Source organism: Indicator indicator, chromosome 22, assembly GCF_027791375.1.
Source record: "Indicator indicator isolate 239-I01 chromosome 22, UM_Iind_1.1, whole genome shotgun sequence".
NCBI classification, from domain to species: domain Eukaryota; kingdom Metazoa; phylum Chordata; class Aves; order Piciformes; family Indicatoridae; genus Indicator; species Indicator indicator.
Window position 1 is genome coordinate 6,388,277 of NC_072031.1, and position 16,176 is coordinate 6,404,452.

Consider the following 16,176-nt stretch of genomic DNA (forward strand, 5'->3'; position numbering starts at 1 on the left):
ATGCAGGATGGCACATCAGGCTGTAATGCAGAGGGCAGCATGGGCAAAGACATGGAGATTGAACATACTGGGAACAGATAAATGGAAAGCTGTGAAGGTTTTTGACGTAGCATGTGGCAGGAAAGAGGAAATTCAAAAGAGTGTGGAGCAAAGTTTGAAGATGAAGAAAGAGCAAAATGACCTACAATTAAGAGTAAATAAATGTATTGAGATTAAAGGAAGAGTAAGTGAGGATATGTTAGTAATGTGTGTTTAGGTCAGTTGGGCTTTGTCAGTTGGTTTGGGGTGATGTAATAGAAAGGAAGTTTCAGGTCTTGGCATAGGACATGCAATTACTCTCTCCATTCTGTGGCTCCCTGTTGCTGGATTGGACTGCTCTGGTAAAGGCAGAATTTAGATTGCCAAAGTTCTGACTGTCCATTGTAAGAAATAAAAAGGGAGAGAAAGAGAGACTCAACCCCACAGGCAAGATGCTTGAAGGATGGAAAGGGAGTAGTAAAAGACATGAATCTTCAGAAACTTTTGTAACTAGCCAGATTTTAGTCTTACTGCATTCCCTACAACTGGGGTTGTTTAGTCTGGAGAAAAGAAGGCTGAGGGGGAACCTCATTGCTCTCTACAACTTCGTGAAAGGAGGTTGGAGCCAGGTGGGGGGTTGGTCTCTGATGTGGTGTCTCTGGTCTCCCTGATGTGCAGGGGGCAGACAGGGGCATAATTTCTCAAGGGCTGTCATTCAGATTTGGATGCATTTAGTTGTTTTCATCTGTGGATGTTCTGGGGTGTGGTGGACTGCACAGAGGTGCAGGTTTGCATAAGACCGTAAGTACACTGAGGGTGTTTGCCTGTCACCTGGGAGAGGCCTGGGCAGGAGCTGTTGGGGAGTGGGCTGTGTATTCCCCCTCTGCAGAGGGGTGGTGGGCACAGTGCACGTTGCCACGTGGTGTGGGCTGCTGTGCACTGTGTCTGTTGGAGGGCTGCATGCCTGCATGACCTCTGCTCTCTAATGGTTGTTCTTTTGTCTTGCTTTTGTGCGGTTGATGCTCTGTCTGGCTGCTCTGTTTGTCCCTTCAGTCATCGCCAGTCATGGAGGAAAAGGTAAATCTTACTGCTGCATCTTAACTTTGTTAATCTGAAAGGCACATGAAGATGTGCTGTAACTAACAGTGGTGTACAGAGAGGTAGATTTCATTACCCCACACCAATAAGAGGAGCCCAATACAGAAGATGGTGAAGTACCATCACTGAACCCCTTTGGGAGTGCATTTCACACAGAAGATCAGCCTAGTTATCTCTGCAGAGCCACTGGAATCAGCTAGTAGAGGCTGGTGGGGTTATCCCCTAAATGGAGGTGTGCTCTGTCCCTGCAGGTCTGCTTCTCTGGCACCAAACCACTTACTGCTTTAGGCAGGCTGCTACAGCTTTTGCCATCTCCTCTGCTTCCTCTAGGTTTTCTCCCACTGGAACTTGGTCTCAAAATCTGTGCCAGCTTTTATATTCAGAACCAAATCTGCAGCTAGCTAGTCACCTGCAATTGGCAGAAAGAAGAGGATGAGGAAAAAACATAATTAAGGCCATCTGGCAGTATGAATGATGCATTCATTTACACCTTTAATTTCTGCATTTTGAGTGCGTTGTAATATGGATATCAAGAGGGACTCGGAGAGTACAAATACTTTCTTACTTAACATTGGAAACGATTCAAAACCATCTGATTTCTGCTGTTGGAGCTAACCAGATTTGGGGTGGAAATATACAGAACTGCCATGCAGGCAGCTCTTACTTAACATCCTCTTTGCTTGACCTGGTGATGACATCTCTAGGATCTATGGGAGCTTTATGGGTTTGCTGTGAGAGTTACTGGCTGTTGCTTCTTTTGCCGTAGTACCTTTTGTTTCTCAGAAGATACACTGACTTATGTTGGCCTGTGGGTCCCTGCACTTTTGCATTCCCCCATACTGATGGAGAAGTCAGTCGTGCCTGTTGTGATCACTTCACCCCCTCCCTCTCTGTCTCTCTAGGAAGAGGCATGGCTCTATCAGCAGACACAATGGGTCTGAGTAGGCAACACCATGGGTGTATGGGACTTGGGTGTTTGTACAACTGCAGTGTGAAGGGAAGGAGTGCAATTCAATTTGCAGTGATTCCTTTTTCATGTCAGCTAAAGTGCTGTTTCTTTTCTGTAGGCACTTGTAAGTGGCTAGCAGGCTGATTGCCCTCTCTCTGCTTCTCTCTTCAGCAGGAAGGAACGACCTAACTCCCTGAACGTCTTCCCGCTGGCGGATGGCATGGTACGTGGGCAGATAGGGGCCAAGATCATCCCCACACTGGACCACTGGCACCTGAGTGACCTCGGCCAGCTGCAGTCCAACTCCAGCTACAAGGTTTTACAGACCATTATGGAGCAAGGGTTTCACACTCTCCTGCTGTCAATAGCATTCCACATTTTCATTAAGACGGAGACCAGTCTGTGTCCATAACCCTTTGCAGCCTCTCCTTGCTGTGTGTCTGCTCCCTTGGTAGCTGTGCTGTGGGACAAGACTCTTTTGCAGATCTGGCATATGGTGTGGGAGGGATTTGACACCACTTCTCATGCTTCTTGTCTCGGTGATAATCTCCTTTACTTGGCTGGCCCCAAGTTGAGAGGAATGTGTGGGGAGACATAGACATAGGGAAGATAAATCCTTCACTTTTCCTCTCCTAAATAAGCTATAAAAAATGGCAGAACCTGTCCCCTCTCCCCTCCTTGAGAAAAGCAGTGCTTTTGTACTTCAGCTGGGACCAGGCATTGGGTTGCACTTGCTCTCCAATGTTTGTCCTTTTTTTACTGATTGCTGTTCTGGCCTTTCTATCTTCAATTAAATCCTTTCCTCTCCTAATCTTCTCTGGATGCCCAAGTCTTGCACTGTGCTTAAAGGTCTTTAGTTCCTCCTCTATCTTATTGTTACTCTAGACTTGCATTGTCTACCTTCAGTATGCTTGTCTCCTTCAGGGCACTGCCTCCTGCACTGGGGCTTGTGAAAAACCAGCACTGAGTTGTGCTGAAGCAACTGCATGGTTCTGCCTATTGCTTGTGGTGCTGTTCAGAGACTGGTTTGAGCTCAGAGACCCAGATGTTGTACAGCTCACTGCAGCTGTTTACAGTCTAGGCCATGCATAGTGAGACCCATGTTTCCTATGAGCTGTACTTGTAGACTTCTCAAAGTCTTTGTGCTCAGGATCCAACCGATTTCAGTTCTCTCTTTGACTGATGTTCTGCAAATGCCTAGTGAAAGGCCTGAGACTGCTGTGTCTGCCTGGCATTGCTCACAGAGCTTCTGGTCTGCTTTAAAAGTGTCTGATAAAATTTACCTTCTCTCTATGTGGAATTTGTAGAACAGCAGGTGTTTTATATGTTACCTTTTGAGAAGTTACAAGTTACTAATCCTGTACATTGAGACAGTAAAGGCAGAGAGGAGGAAAATAAAAAACAAGGACAGAAAAAAGCTGACTTTGTGTTGTACCCAATCTGCATGTCTCCAGAGTGCATTAATGGTACTTTGGCCTGAGGAGGACTCTGCAGGAGTAGCTTCTTTGATGCATAACTCAGGAAACTTAGAGAAATTCCAAGTAGCAACGTTCCTTTTTTAGCTCTACCTCTGTAAAGAAGCCAGGCCTAGCACAGCATAAACCTTAGTGTTTTGTCAGCCCTTTGCTATCATTGAAGTTGGAAATCTAAAAGCAACATCTTTGGATAGGGTGGAGACTATTCTTGGAACCCAAGCCTCACTGTAGTGTCAGAGAGACAGAAATTTGGGGAATGTAGCAACTTGCAGAGTGCCAGTTGGATCTTACAGTCTTCTCTGGAGAGCTCTGCCTGGAATTCAGGAATAGCAATGCCACAGTACAATAATGTAACTAAAGATGGATAGAACATGAATGTGTTTCTTCAGACTAGGGCCATGCCAACACAACACTGCTGCAGGGACACAGCAGTAGAAATGCACAGAGACCAACATGCTTCTAGTACCAGAACTGATTATTCCTTGGGACCTGCAGACAGTACTGCACACTGGTGTGAACAAGCCCTCAAGCTTTCAGCAGTCAGGCATGTGCAGCAGGGGTTAATTTTTAGAGAAGAGCTGTGAGGACCTTGAGGCTAGGTCCATCTTCCAAAGACTTGCTAAGGTGTAACTCTTTAAGCAGTGCTTCTGCTATGACAATAGGCTGAGGAAGCTGGGCTTGTTCAGCCTGCAGAAGAGAAGACTTCAGGGGGACCTTAGAGCTGTCTTCCAATACCTGAAGGGATTATACAGGAAGGCTGGAGAGGGACTTTTCATAGAGACAGGACAAGGGGGAATAGCTTGAAACTGAGAGAGAGTAGGGTTAGACTGGATCTTAGGGAGAAGTTCTTCTGTACAGGGGTGGTGGGACTCTGGAATAGGTTGGCCAGGGAGGTTGCGGATGCCTCCTCCCTGAGGGTGTTCAAGCCCAGGTTGGATGAGTCTAGTTGAGAGGCATCCCTGCCTCTGGTGGGGAGGTTGGAGTAGATCTCTGAGGTCCCTTTCAACTTGAGCCATTCTGTGAATCTTTGATAATGTTGTAGAACTTCTAAAGGAAGTTGAGTGGATTGCAGGAGATTTAGTGTGTCAGGCAAAAAGTTCCATTTCTGGTTGCAAGAAAGCTTTGTGCAGTAGTAGTAGTGTGCTACTCCAAATGTATCTGATGGGTAGTGCTGAGATGTGATAGAGCTCATTAGGGAAACTCAGAAAGGGGATGCAGGGTTCCAGAGGCTAACTGGTAGAGTGGAGTTAGAGAGTTTGGAAGCCTTGGGAGGGGTGGTATGTTACGGAGCATTTCCTAAGAGTGTGGAGCAAACCTAAAGGATGTGATCGACTCACTTGGTAGTTTTGCAGTTTCAAATGGAGATTTTCCTCCTGCATGCTTCTTGCACACTTTCTGACTGCACTGCCATTTCTGAAATGTTCTGCATGAATGAAATCTCAGCAGTACTGCTCATGCACTCCTTGCCTCTTCAGCAGCAGTTCTGATATTTCACTGGCATCAACTACACACAACTCACCTTCCCAGTATGTATATCCTGTCTTTTTTGACTCCTTTTCCTTCTTCATGGGACCATACTACAGTTATATTTTAAGTGTCCTTGTATATTTTATTACCATTTCCTGTTTTAGTTTCTCTCTCAGAATTATTTTATGTTCGGTCTTTATTTTATATAATGTTTTGGAGATGAAAGTCTTTAACATTTTTGTTTTTATGTACTATGCTTTCAGTGTTATAACCATACAATTGTGGCTTCTCATGGTGACATATGACTGCTATGAATGTTGGGCCTTTGCAATACATTTTGGAGGTCACTACTACACATTTGATGTTTAGGAGGTTGACAGGTATGGCAGTAGGTAAGTGGTGGTTGTGGAGAGTATTCTTTGGGTGAGCTACGGGTTGTGGAGGACACCTCCTGCACTGTAGAGGAGAGCTGTACACTTAATGGAATACTTGACATTAATGAAGCATTCAGAACTGCAGAAGGAAGATTGCAGCAAATATTAATAGAGCTTCTGGAGTGTGAAGAGGGGTGCTTTAGTAATATCTACCTTAGGAAGGAAGTTCTCCAATGCAGGCTGGTAGGTTGATAAAGTATGTTTGCTAGGTAAATCTAAAACTCAGCTATATAACCAAAGAATGAGTGAAAGACCAGGGTAATTCCTCACTGGTGACTTCTGAGCAAGGGGCAGATGATGTCAATAAACAAGAAGTTACAGGATGTGTCTGGTACAAACACTGCCCTGTAGACACTGATGATACAAGGGTTCCTAAATGACAACTAGTTCCTAAGAACAAGGAATGACATGCCTATGCACCTGGGCAGCACTTTTAAAGTGCTGAGATGCTTATGGACTTTGGTTATGCTTATGGATTTAGAGTAGGCACAAGAACATCTCTAGATCTTTTCATCCAACAGAAGTTTTGTTTGGGGAAAGAGGTTTTGTGTTTGCTCTTTACAGTTGATACTCTTTGTCTCATTGGACAATACGAAGCATGGAAGGCAAACTGGGCAGTTGAAGTACTACAAGGCTTACTGGATTAGATTAGTTCTCAAAAACCTGATTTGATTTTTTTTTTTCTGACATATTAGGAAAGTAGCTCCTGAAACAAGATTATGAAGTAGAGATGGGAAGTGTGATGTTTCACATGTAGCAGCCTAATTGAAAAGTCCTTGTCTCAGTCTTGGTGCTAAAATCAGCAAACGTGCAGGGAGATGATTTGAATGTCCTTGTGGGAATGTGGATGCTGTTTGGACTGACAGTGCAGAAACTATACACAAAATTAGGGGTTGTATTTAATGGCCATAGAAACACACAGATGCAGGCTAAAACCTTTGACTTCCATAGTGCAGTGTACTGCAGGGTTCTTTCAGATAAGTGTACAGAGGCCAGTCTAATTAAAGGAAGATCTTAATAAGATTCCAGATTAAAAAAAAAAAAAGCATGGCTGCAAAGGGTTAAGTCACCATTATTTTCCTCAATCTTCTCTCTCATCTCATATTTATTTATTTATTTATTTTTATTGTCATGTTCTGAGGTTAATACTAGTGCAAGAAATGAGACTTCCAAATTAGTGGAGTGAAAGGCATCACAGCTCCAAGGTCTGGAGGCTCAGAGCAACCTCTGAGCAGAATCAGGGTCTTTCTGGTACTTGCATAGGAGGGGAGAAGCAAGCAGCTGGGTCTAGATGTGCAGATGCTGAATGTCACTGCACCCAACTGCAAATCATTATCACACAGAACTCCACATTAATGTTGCATCTCCCTGCAGGCAGTAATTAGAGTGGTCTGCTCTGAAGAATGGTGAGATCTCATTTGGGCCCGAGCCTGAGCACAGCTTTGGTCAAGACGTTAATTAGCTGACTCTGAAGCAGTGCTGCTTTAACTGACAAACAATGGTCACACTGTAAGATCCTGACAGATCCTTGAAAGTCTCATGTGTTTCAAGAGAGGGTATTACAAGAAGTGGGGCCATAAAGTCTGTAAAGCTGGTAGCCGTTTTTCACATCTCATGTTGGGAATCCATCTCCTTTCAATTTGTCAGTGTCTGATTTATAAATTCTTGGGTCTCATCCTGTCTTTTGGAAGTGGGGAGACCACACCTGTCTCTACTGTATTGTCAAGCTGGACCCATGCCTGACTAGCTTCTGCATAAGGTGGTATGAGGACAGAGGTCTCCTGTGCTAGCAAAGTCACCATCCTGGCTTGGTATCTGCTTAGCTTCTGCAGTTCAATGTCAAAACCACTTTGCTGTTCCCTCATCCAGGTTGTGTTGATGGCTTACAATAATGACATCATCCAAGACCTCTAAGAGGCCACTTCAGACCCTTCCCAAGCAATATCCATAATGCCTTCCAGTCTTGGGAAATGCTGTCCTGGCTTACTGCAAGTGCCAAAGCCCTTCAGCTTCCACTGTAGTCAGTATGAGTTGCAGGTGCTTTTCACTTGCAAGGCCAGCTTTGCTGAGCTGCATGATGAAGAGAACATACAGATGTGACTTGTGAAGAACCATATTTAGTAGTAAAGAAGGAAGGATGTCAGTCCTTTCACAGGTGGGATTTGCTTGCTGAGTTCAGCACGAGAACTCACTGCTTCGTTGTGATTGCAGTGCTCAGTGTCACCAGCAAGTGCTGGGTGTGCCACTGGGACAGTGAGCAAGACTCATGCTCCATTGTGCTTTAAGGCAGCCATACACCAACAGCTGGGAGATCAACTGAAATGTACAGCTGTGCTTTTCCCTTCTTGTTCCTCCTCCACCTTGCCATTGCCACAGTGCCCGCAGGATGAAATGTCCGAATCGGGACAGTCCTCAGCAGCTGCCACACCGAGCACCACTGGAACCAAGTCCAATACTCCCACCTCATCTGTGCCCTCTGCTGCTGTCACACCGCTGAACGAGAGCATCCAGCCCCTCAGCGACTACAACGGCACCAGCAAGAGCAGCAAGAGAGCAAGAGAGAAGCGCAACAGCCGGAACATGGAGGTCCAGGTCACACAGGAGATGAGGAATGTCAGCATAGGTATGGAAGCTGGAGCTCAGCTACTTGATCATTAAAGTCATTGACTTCCCAGTTCTTGTGTTGCCCCTGTTGCAGGAAGAGGCTGGGAGGTTAATCAGCTTCTTAAGTACAGAATTTGAGTTAGGGTTCGTTAGAAAGATACAGGAATGAGACAGGATTCACTGGGTGTTAGCAGTTCTCTAGGTAGCAGATTTTTGCAACATCAGTAATACGAACAGTTTCACAAATACAGAGGATGGGAGTAGGTTACTGAGTTCAGTCCTTTGCAGTGGCATTCATCCATGTCATAGAGCCTCTTTCATGAACAGTCAAGTCCCATCTTGATCTAATGGAGCTTTTGGAAACTCCGGACCTCATTGGTATGGTAGTTACAAGCTGGTAGTTACAAGCTTCATTGTAGTTTTCTGTCTGGATTGATTTGGAAGCATTTTATAGCTAGTTGTTCATGTGCCAAATTTGCCAATAACTATTTTCCCTTCTATGTGTTTATCTCACACCCTGATACGTTCAAAAATAGCAATTATACCCAGCTGTTTTTCTCAGCTAAATAAGCTGTTTTGTTTTGAGCCTGCTTCTCATATAAGAACACTCTCAAATCACTGGAAGTTACAGTTATTTTCTCTCCACTTCCTGGAGTCCTTTAATAATTCAGTTTCTTGTCAGGAAAGCCATCCCCTAAGCCTTTTAGCACCGGCTGTTTAAATGAAGAAAATGGTGTAATAACATAATAAAAGCCCCTTTCTGTGCTTTTTAATACAGCTGTGCCAATGTAGTATCTGAGCAACTCCCAGCCTGCATTGTATTTAGACTTGCAGCAGGCTTGGGAAATGAGAAGTGGTCTGTTTTACAAGTCATGGACTTAGATACTAAAGGACACTGGAAAAGGCTGCCCAGGGGGGTTGTGGAGTCTCCCTCTCTGGAGATATTCAAGGCCTATCTGGATGCATTCCTGTGTGATCTGGTATAGGTGATCCTGCTGTGGCAGTGGGGTTGGACTGGATGATCTCTCGAGGTCCCTTCCAGCCCCTAACACTCTGTGATTCTGACTGTAAAAGCAGCTGAAGATAATAAGGAAAATCTATGCAGCAACACAGGGATGAGCATAGGTCTCTGAGGTTAGCATCTGAACCAGATTATCATCTCTTTTCCTGAGTAATACAGGGGAAATTTCTCAACTAACCTTCACAAGCTGTTTGCTTACAGGTTAAGACTATAAACCAATGTGCACCATCTTTTGGTGTGGCATTCGAATGAGAGTTATCGTGACTGAGTCCCATTCTGTATTTATATTAGCAGCAGAGGAGGTCCCAGGATCACAGATGCCAGTCTCTCAGAAACTAGTATAGGTCTCCATAAACATGCATGGCTTCTGCATAGGCAGCTGCTAAAGGGTGCTCTGTTCAGTGGTCCTGGCCAAAGCCAATCAGTCCAAGTATTGGCATCAGGAAGATTGAGCACAAATGTCAGAGTGCCTCATAAATACTTAGCTTTGTTTTTACAGTTGCTGCTTTACAAGCCCATTTACCTTTCTTGGGTCACTCTCTGCGTGCAGCTATGAAGTCATTGTACACATGAAAGCTGCTTTTTTTTCTTGGTGGAAGTATCATCCTGTGGGATCTACTCAAGGTGGATAGTTGTATCTTTCCTGTGTGCACTGCATCTTCAACCTTTCAGCTGTTTCTCATGTGAAATGCAAAATCAGCTCTCCATGCTGAGGAGGAACACAGATACTTGAATTTTAATTAGCTGTTTTGTGCATCTATAATTAATCAGTGGTGTAGATGCCTTAGAGCTGAGCTACTGAAGAAAGGTACTCAAAGGTATTTGGAAAAAAGCTTCCTGGCTTGACAAAATGAAAGGAGGCCTCTGTTGCTGTGAGCTTGAGAAATATGTGTGCTACTTTGTCAACAGGTACACATCAGCCTTGGTCTTCAGACACAGCATTTGTTTCCAGCTGGTGCATGTGCCAGCCTCAAAAAATAAGATCAACATCCAGGTTCTCCTGGGCTTTTGTGCATTTGGCTACTGAGGCTGTTTGGAAAGGTCAGAAGTTTCACATGGAACACCACTGAGTCTTTTACAAGTTGTGTCTCTAATCCTTCAATGTGACTTAGCAAGAAGAGAAAATTCTTCATTCCTTAAATATCAGGTTCAGGCTGTAGATTATACAGAAAGCAGAGTGGATTTCACATATCAGTCTTTCAGTGGAATGTTACTGTAATAGGTATCGAAATCAGCTGTAGACTTGAGAATTTGTATTGAAAAATTACTTCTATTAGAATGAAATTAGTCTCTGTGAAACTATAGAGAAAGTCACCATGGTGTCTCATGGTGAGTGAAGAGTTTTACTGACAGATGAAAAGTTTATTTGGAATGTAGCTGAGTGGATGAAGTATTTCTGGTTATCACAGGTTCATGAGATTTTGGATCAGTGATTGTGGTAACACTGTGGTATGGTGAGGGGTGCAGGGATACTTGTGGTCTTCCTGTTCTGGTGCATTTGTGACTTGAGGTGATCAGCCACTTCTTGTTCCCGTTTTAAGACTTGGAACATGACACCATGGAGCTTTGAAGCCTCAATACTCAAAGCTGCAAAAGTCCCTTCAAGGAACATCCTCCTGTGAAAGTCCTGATGCTAGAGATCATATGTATTGTCTTACCTAGGAATGGGTAGCAGTGATGAGTGGTCTGATGTTCAGGACATCATCGACTCTACTCCGGAGCTGGATATGTGCCAAGACCCGCGCCTGGAACGCACTGGTAACAGGTATGAGTTGTGACTTCTCACTGTGTGCTTGGCTTTGAGGAGTGAGCAATAGATGCTGTGGCTCACACTGAGTTCAACATGCAGCTGTTAGAGAAAGTCCATCTATTCTACCTGGTGTGAATAGGAGAGGTCCTGACCTTTGAGCAGGCTGTGATGAGCAACAAAAACTGATGCCTTTTTCAACTGTAAGCCACATCCAGTAAAGCAGCCCTCAGAACATGTGGGATGCATGGGAAATCTTTAGGGTCAGACATGGGAGGAATCTGGGCAGCCAGCACAGTTCTGTGTGTGCAAGACCAAAGTGAACAATGAGATTGGTCAAACCCAGGGGAAGGAAGGGGATGGAGAGAACTGCTGCTCTGGGAGCTCTGCAGGCAGAGATCTCTAATCCAGGCAGTGAGACTGAAAGCTGTTGCAGGTACAAGGTAACTCCAGCTGCTGAGCAATGTTTTAGCTGCTTGTGAGATCTATAGAGCTGCTGAAAGTTGAATGTTGAAGAGGTTGGTTCAAGCTGAGTTAGGTGTTCAGGTCAGACATTGGGTGCTGGTTGCTTTTTGTTACTTGTGCTTTCCATTAGACTGCGTGAACTGATAAATTTCGGTGCAGTCACAGCACTCATTTCTAACTCAGCTGCTCTCAGATGTCTGAATAGCTGTAATTTTTCTGTAATTGAACAAAAACTTTTTTTTTTGTCCCCTCTGCAATGTGCTGACACTCTGCAGTATCAGAAGGAGGTACTGCACTCCCATTTGTAACCTCAGGCTTTATCACTGAAACTTAATTTATCTAAGGATGAAGCTACACAACTCAATCTAATCTTCAGTGGTACTGAACTCTGTTAGACCGAGGGAAAAGTTGCACAGGCTCTCTGCCTGCTGGCTGATTCCCCTCACACAAGGCAGGGCACTGAAAAGTGTTTGTACCCACATTAAAACCATTTTTTAGACTAGGCAACGACAGTCTCAGAGGTTACTTCACCTCACAGCTATTTTCTGTTTGAGCCATGAGACAAGAAAAGCGGGTAGATTCTTGATGGTACCAAAGATACTAAGAAGTGGAAATGTGCTCTGGTATGATACAAATAGAAAGCAGTAACTTTGATTTACTGATGGGAAGAAGCATTTCAGGACATAGACTCTCTACAGAAGAAAGTAACCCTTCAGGCTAATTTCACTCACTAGTTGAATAGGCCCATGGTGAGCAGGTGGAAGGTGCTCTCAGGTTTTGCTTGCCTGGGATGCCCAGTATTGCAGCAAGAAATGTTTCATCTTAAATGCTTCCAAGTAAAGAGTTCTTTTTGGGTTTGTTTTTGTTCTTTTTTTTTTTCCCCTCCAACAACAGCCCAACACAGGGAATTGTGAACAAAGCGTTTGGCATCAACACGGACTCTCTGTACCATGAGCTTTCCACAGCAGGGTCTGAGGTTATTGGAGATGTTGATGAAGGAGCAGATCTACTAGGTAAAATATTGTTGAGAACCATTCTGTCTTCTCTGGTACAATGACTGTGTTAAGCTTCTAAAGCCATTTAAATTCCATGGTGGTTTTCCTTCTTCCCTCTTTCCCTTCCCTCTCTCTCCTCTCTTCCTTTTTCTTTTTTGGTCTTTTTTCTTGTTTTTGTTTTTGTTTTTTTTTTTTCTCCAGAGCTTAGACATTTAGCTTTTAAAATCATGGCATGGGAATTGAGACATTACGTGGCTGAAATGTGTACCTGCATAGTAATGCTTGCTTAGAAAATAACTGTTGGGTAACTTTTGTTTGCATTGTCTTTATTTACAGAAGTTGCATAGGTGTTTTTTTTTTTTCTACAGAATTCTCCCACACAAACAATTCAAAGACAAAAGTTGTTCCTTATGCTTCCTCCCCCAGATTTTCCCCCGTTAATTTTGCACAATTGCAGTTTTACTTGGAGTAAAGTGATTATTTGAAAATTGCAAGAAAGTCATTCCTTTTGTTATGTTCCTGAAGTTTAAACTTCATAGAAATACTATGGTCTGTATTGCAGCTGTTAATCTTTTATAGTCAGTCTGGGCTCATTTTGAAGGAGCTTGTCACACCTGAAGTTCAGTTGTATTCCATGTTCCCGAGTGGAACTTCAAAGCATTCAGAGAAGCAAGTTTGCCCCAGGTGACAGTCTGTGCCCTTGGTGTACATTTTGATGCTTGACCCTTGAGTGTGTAGACCTTAACTCATGACAGAATTTAAGCTTGTTCTTAACTCCTGCTCTTTTCATGGATCAGGATAATGTGAGTGTTCTTTGAATACTCAGACAATGTGGGCAGCTGACAAAGTTTGTAACTGTGCAGCTCACTTTCCATTTTACAGCTTGAATTAAGGAGCCTTAGAAGCCACTTCTGTCTGTAAATCAGAAGAATTAATGAAGTTTACCTCATCTACCTGAAATTTGAATACTTCTCCTAGTCTCTCAAAACTTGGCAGTCAGTCTTCAAAGAACACCTTTTGGATTCAGTTTCTTCAAGAAAGATAAATCTTACTAAAAAGGACTTCCAAATAAAAGAAATTTACAGAAATTACCCTTGAGCTGCAGCTGTTCAAGCAAGTCTGTTTCCTGAATGGAAAAAATCTCACTTACTCCTTGTGGATATCTGCAAAGCAGCCAAAATCTCTTGTTACAAAATTGGCACTCTTCTTTGGAATCATTGAATACAAGATAATAAAATATGTGGAATTCCCCCTCTGCCTCTAACACCTCTTCAGATAGATGAGGTTATATGTGAAGTATTCTGAAGAAAAATGCGGAGTGAGAAGAATTATTTACAAGTGGTAGTTGTAGGCCAAATTCCCTTCTTCCTCACTGCAGCATTAGGATCACTGGCTGGCTGTTAATCACAGATTCTTACCTCCTGATCCTGGGTATATTCCCTCTTCTCCCATCTCACTCCTGTTGCTCTTCACTCTCTCAAGAGTTTCTGGACACAAAGGAGAGCAAGCAGTTTGGTTCTGCTCTATGGGTAGGTCCTTCCTGTCAGTTTTAGCATACCCAGCTGTATTTGCTTTGGAGATTAAAATCTCCCTTCAAGTAGCAGGAGGCAGGAGTTTCGTGACGAAGACAGAAGTGTAGCCATACTAGCGGTAAGTTTATGTGTAGTTTTTTGTACAGAGGTTGAAATGAGGTTATCAAACTGAGTTACAGCACTGTACTGTGTAAGAAAAACCTCAGTTTTTAAATGCAACTCACTGTCATTTGCAAGCTGAAGTATCACTGAAGAGCACATCTGGTCTCAGAAGAGCTAGTTGCTAAAATCACAAGGGGAGGTGAAATGAGAACGTAATGGGAAGTAGATGTTCTGCATTTAGTGATGCATGATTGAATAAAGAGACAATAGAAGTTTATCCAGTCCAGGAAGTTATGATTGCCTGAGATTCATGTCTGGAAAATTTGGGCTAGCTGAGGCATGTGGTTGCACTTGTACCACAAGTTACTTTCCCTTGATTTTCTTTTTCTTTTCTGTCCTATATGTAGAGTCATGCCATCTACAGTCATGGCAGGTCCTGTCCCTACTATTTCATGCCTTTTGACATTGAAATGGCTGAATCATTTTGGTTTTTCTTTTTTCTTTTTCAAACAAAATTTTATTTTGTTGGTTTCAGTCACTGATTGATCCTTTTTTCACTTCCTTTTTTCCCTTGTCTCTCTGTGCTTCGCTGGACATGGCCCATAGGGGAGTTCTCAGGTGTGTATCTTCTGCTCAGTTTCCTTTCTTCTTTCTTTTTTTCCTTGTTGAGGTTTTATGATGTGGTATACACATGTGATACTCCCCTGCTCTTGTCCAAACACGATTGGCTTTGCAAACTTCTCTCTCCCACCTTTGCCTTGCTTGGTTGCCTTGCACCAGTGGGGCCCTGAGCAGCAGGATGTCCCCATTCTATGCGCACATGCCTGCTGTGTTTCAATAAGCTTTTCTTGTTTGGCTTTATGCAGGTTTGCTCCACTGTGATACCCTGGCCTGTCACTCAAGCTCTTGGAGCTCAAAGTGTTTGTTTTTGTTTTTTTTCTGTCAGGATAGGTGCTGTGCTTGGAGCACAGCTCAGGTGGGCACACAACTGAGTTAGGTTCCTGCTCTCAGGAGAGCACACTGAGGAATCCCTCTCTGTGTGTGATGGCCACTGTGGGTTAGTTAATCACACTGGCCCTCTTCTGGAATAGCTGATATTAAAGACACTTTTTTGATACAGTGGCAAAGCCTTTTGTGGAATCTTTGCATTTCTGACAGAATTTGAAGTGACAGTTTTGTGTTTTGGTGAGACTCACTGCCTTAGGGCACTGCTTTGTTGTCAGAAGGTTTGCACCTTTCCATTAAATGTGCTTGGACCCTGATACAATTTCAGATGAAGTCAAGTCTCTTGATTTCAGTGCAAATTGGATGAAGTTTTCCCTGTAGTAAAGGCAGGTGACTTACCTAAACACAGTGGTGCAGTGCTGTGTGGCAGTGAGCTTTGTCGCTTCCTTTTGGCCAGCACCTCTTGGTGATGGCACTCTGAGGTTACCACAAAAAGAGATGGCATCATCCTCTCTTTTTGTTCAAACTATTTTTACTGTAAGCCACGTTTTGTGGTCTTTTCTCGCAAAACTTCCTGATGAAGTTGAGTTGGAGTTTGTTGCAGAGTGGAGCTGGGCTTGGGCCTGTGCAAAAAGGCCAGATGAGAACTTCTGGTATCCAGCCCCCCCTTTTGTTTACCCTCCTGCCCCTGTCCTTCCCTCACCCTGCTCAGAGTGTCTGTTAAATTACTTTTGTTGTGGGGACCCAGAGGTATGTAGTCAGGAGAGATGAAGAAGATGTAAGAAAGAGGTGAGCCCATGTCAGGCTTAGCCTCCATCTCAGGTGTAAAGCCCTGTTAGGCCAGCCTGCAGCAGAGCAAGGTGTAGGTAAGCTACTACTGAGTGTCAAGTGGCAGCACACCTGGGTGGACAGGTGCTGATGAGCTGTTCTGTTTGCTGTTTACACACTGGTACTTACTGGCTGCTTTTGTTCTCTTCCTTTCTTCCCCTTTGTCCCCATCTCTTTCTGTTCCCTTTCTCCTATGGGATGGCTCTCATAGTACGGGATGATTTCTTTGGTAAGGCGAAGGCCTTTTCTCTTTTGTTTTCTTTTTTTTTTTCTAATGTGCATTTTTGTCTAAATTTCTTTCATTCCCTTAACATCCCTCCATATGTCTTGCATTACTTTGGTTTGTTGGGTTTTTTGTGATGGTGGTATCACAAGAAGCAGGACGCAGCTGCTCAGTAGTGGTGGTTTGGGAATTCTTCTGTTTCTTGGCGCTGATTATCCACTTTGATGCTTCACACTATTTGCCTGGCTGTGGGAGGTGGACAATGTAGAATGG

General features: G+C 43.7%; 1 protein-coding gene across 1 annotated transcript in view; it reads left to right on the top strand.

Annotated features, from left to right (window-relative positions):
• Positions 1-16,176, top strand: part of MAPK8IP3 (mitogen-activated protein kinase 8 interacting protein 3) — a 62,682-nt gene that overhangs the window by 19,190 nt on the left and 27,316 nt on the right. The window contains 6 exon segments of the mRNA XM_054391237.1: positions 2,237-2,381; positions 7,818-8,064; positions 10,729-10,831; positions 12,173-12,291; positions 14,514-14,525; positions 15,892-15,909. Of these exon segments, the coding sequence (XP_054247212.1) occupies positions 2,237-2,381; positions 7,818-8,064; positions 10,729-10,831; positions 12,173-12,291; positions 14,514-14,525; positions 15,892-15,909 (644 nt within the window).